The sequence below is a fragment of the Branchiostoma floridae genome, chromosome 6 (assembly GCF_000003815.2).
Source record: "Branchiostoma floridae strain S238N-H82 chromosome 6, Bfl_VNyyK, whole genome shotgun sequence".
Lineage (NCBI taxonomy): Eukaryota > Metazoa > Chordata > Leptocardii > Amphioxiformes > Branchiostomatidae > Branchiostoma > Branchiostoma floridae.
In genome coordinates, this window is record NC_049984.1 from 7,042,313 (window position 1) to 7,044,451 (window position 2,139).

The 2,139-nt window shown below is 41.8% G+C and overlaps 1 protein-coding gene across 1 annotated transcript in view; it reads left to right on the forward strand.

The window, feature by feature from the left end:
• Positions 1–2,139, forward strand: part of LOC118418713 (proteasome subunit beta type-5-like) — a 4,480-nt gene that overhangs the window by 913 nt on the left and 1,428 nt on the right. The window contains exons 2-5 of the mRNA XM_035824777.1: positions 486–630; positions 1,106–1,217; positions 1,587–1,739; positions 2,026–2,082. Of these exons, the coding sequence (XP_035680670.1) occupies positions 486–630; positions 1,106–1,217; positions 1,587–1,739; positions 2,026–2,082 (467 nt within the window). The remainder of the gene's footprint in view (positions 1–485; positions 631–1,105; positions 1,218–1,586; positions 1,740–2,025; positions 2,083–2,139) is intronic.

Below are 2,139 nucleotides of genomic sequence, written 5' to 3' on the forward strand. Positions count from 1 at the left end.
CACCAATCTAACTTTTGAGATCAGTTCCGCTGGCTAAATGGGAATTTCTCACCGCTAAAAACATGCGTGCAGCCGTTTGTTTTTTGGCTCGGATCTATTTTAGGGTACCCACTCGGAGTAATACATCAATGAGACCATAACAAGGACTTGAATCGAAGCTTGATGAATGGGCACCAAGTTTGATCTCAGTCCTTCTGAATAACGTCCTTGCGGATAATTAGCCTTAGATGAAATTTGCTTGCACCAATATTAAATTGCAGTTTTGCAGGATGAAAATTTAAGGCTTATTCATAGACCGCTTCTAGGTAAGGTACTAGTACAAAGCAGATAAGATATACGTCCAGCCCTATTCCCTTCACTCAGATCTGAGAAGAAAAAAACCACAACATTTTTGCCCGTGAATTATGTTTTTGTCCAAAGTCATACTACTACCGGTATATTACAAGACTTGAGTCATCAGTGTTTCTTCCTCCCGCCTTTTCCAGCCTGCTGAGTTCCTGAAGCCGTTTACCACCGGTGAAGGAAACGTGAAGATCGAGTTTGACCATGGCACCACGACCCTGGCCTTCAAGTTTCAACATGGCGTCATTGTGGCAGTGGACTCTAGAGCTACGGCAGGGTCCTACATAGGTGACTCATTACCTTGAATGGAATTTAAACTTCCATACACTATCCATACCTTTGGCTGCATACTTAATACACATGCACATGTTTATATCATAGTACCAAAGAAACTTGCTTAGGGGCCAATTGTCCATTTTGCTGGCACATGCCCCATTCCAAATATTACAAAGATCCATCCACCACTTTTTAACTTATGCATGTTTGGAGTACAACTGTAAAGAGCAGGTCTACTATCAGACACACTAGTATACACTTCTACTACTAGATACACTCACTCACTAACTAACTCGTTCACTCACTCACACTCACTATAATTCACTCACTCACTCACTTATTTACTTGCTCATTTACTCACATGCTCACCCACTTGCACATTCACTTGAACACATTCACTTGAACACACTTACCCACTCATTCTCAGTCACTCACTCACCCCCACTCTCACATTCACTCTCTCGTTTTCTTGTTCTCTTACCTGCAGCGTCCCAGACAGTGAAGAAGGTGATAGAGATCAACCCGTACCTGCTGGGCACCATGGCAGGGGGCGCTGCTGACTGCTCCTTCTGGGAGAGAGTCCTGGCTGAACAGTGCAGGTAAACAACTGGTGCTGGTGTTGTTTATATAAATCTCCGTTAGTGAGTAATCTCCAAGCAGATCCTTCGGTAGCAAACAGCTATGTGCATCTTAGCTACAATATGGCATTGTTGAATTTAACTCTGGGGGAGGCCCAAGACAAACCATATATGTTTCTGACCTCCACACCTTTCTTTTTTACTGCTATCATTATGATTTAGTCTCCTGATCGTTATATATGTATACAAATAAACTGTAAACAATAATCATTTCAGCACAAGACTCACGAAGTCTTGTACTGAAAAAGTATGTCTTCAGTAGAATATCACACCATACTAATTTGTTTTAGTTTTGTACCTTTGTTGATCTTTCCTCTTTGGCTCTTTCAGAATATATGAACTGAGGAACAAGGAGCGGATCTCAGTGGCTGCTGCCTCCAAGCTGCTGGCTAACATTGTGTATAACTACAAGGGCATGGGCCTGTCTATGGGCACCATGATCGTGGGCTGGGACAAGAGGGTAGGAAACAAACAACCAGTTTTGTAGTTATGGTGATAGATTTATGTATTGTGTTGGGTTGTATTTTTAATCTGTGGTGATGTATTGTAGTGTGATATTGTATTGTAATTTCTGTATAAAGTTTCCTAATATGGCCTTCTTTAATTAGTATTGATGATAGTAAAATCCTAATTGATATTGGCCCTACAGTTTTAGCTTCATGTATTCATAAGAAGCGCAAATCAACCTGCAGGCCACTTTTCATTGAGGTTATGGAGAAGGGAAGGGTCAGATTAGAGATAATAACATATCATTACATATATGTCACAGGAGAGACGTCGATCCAGTAGAATCGTCGATTCTCCTAGGAGAGATCTCGATTGGAGCTGGTCCTAGGGCCAGCTCCGATCGGGGTCTCTCCTAGGAGAATCGACGATTCTACTG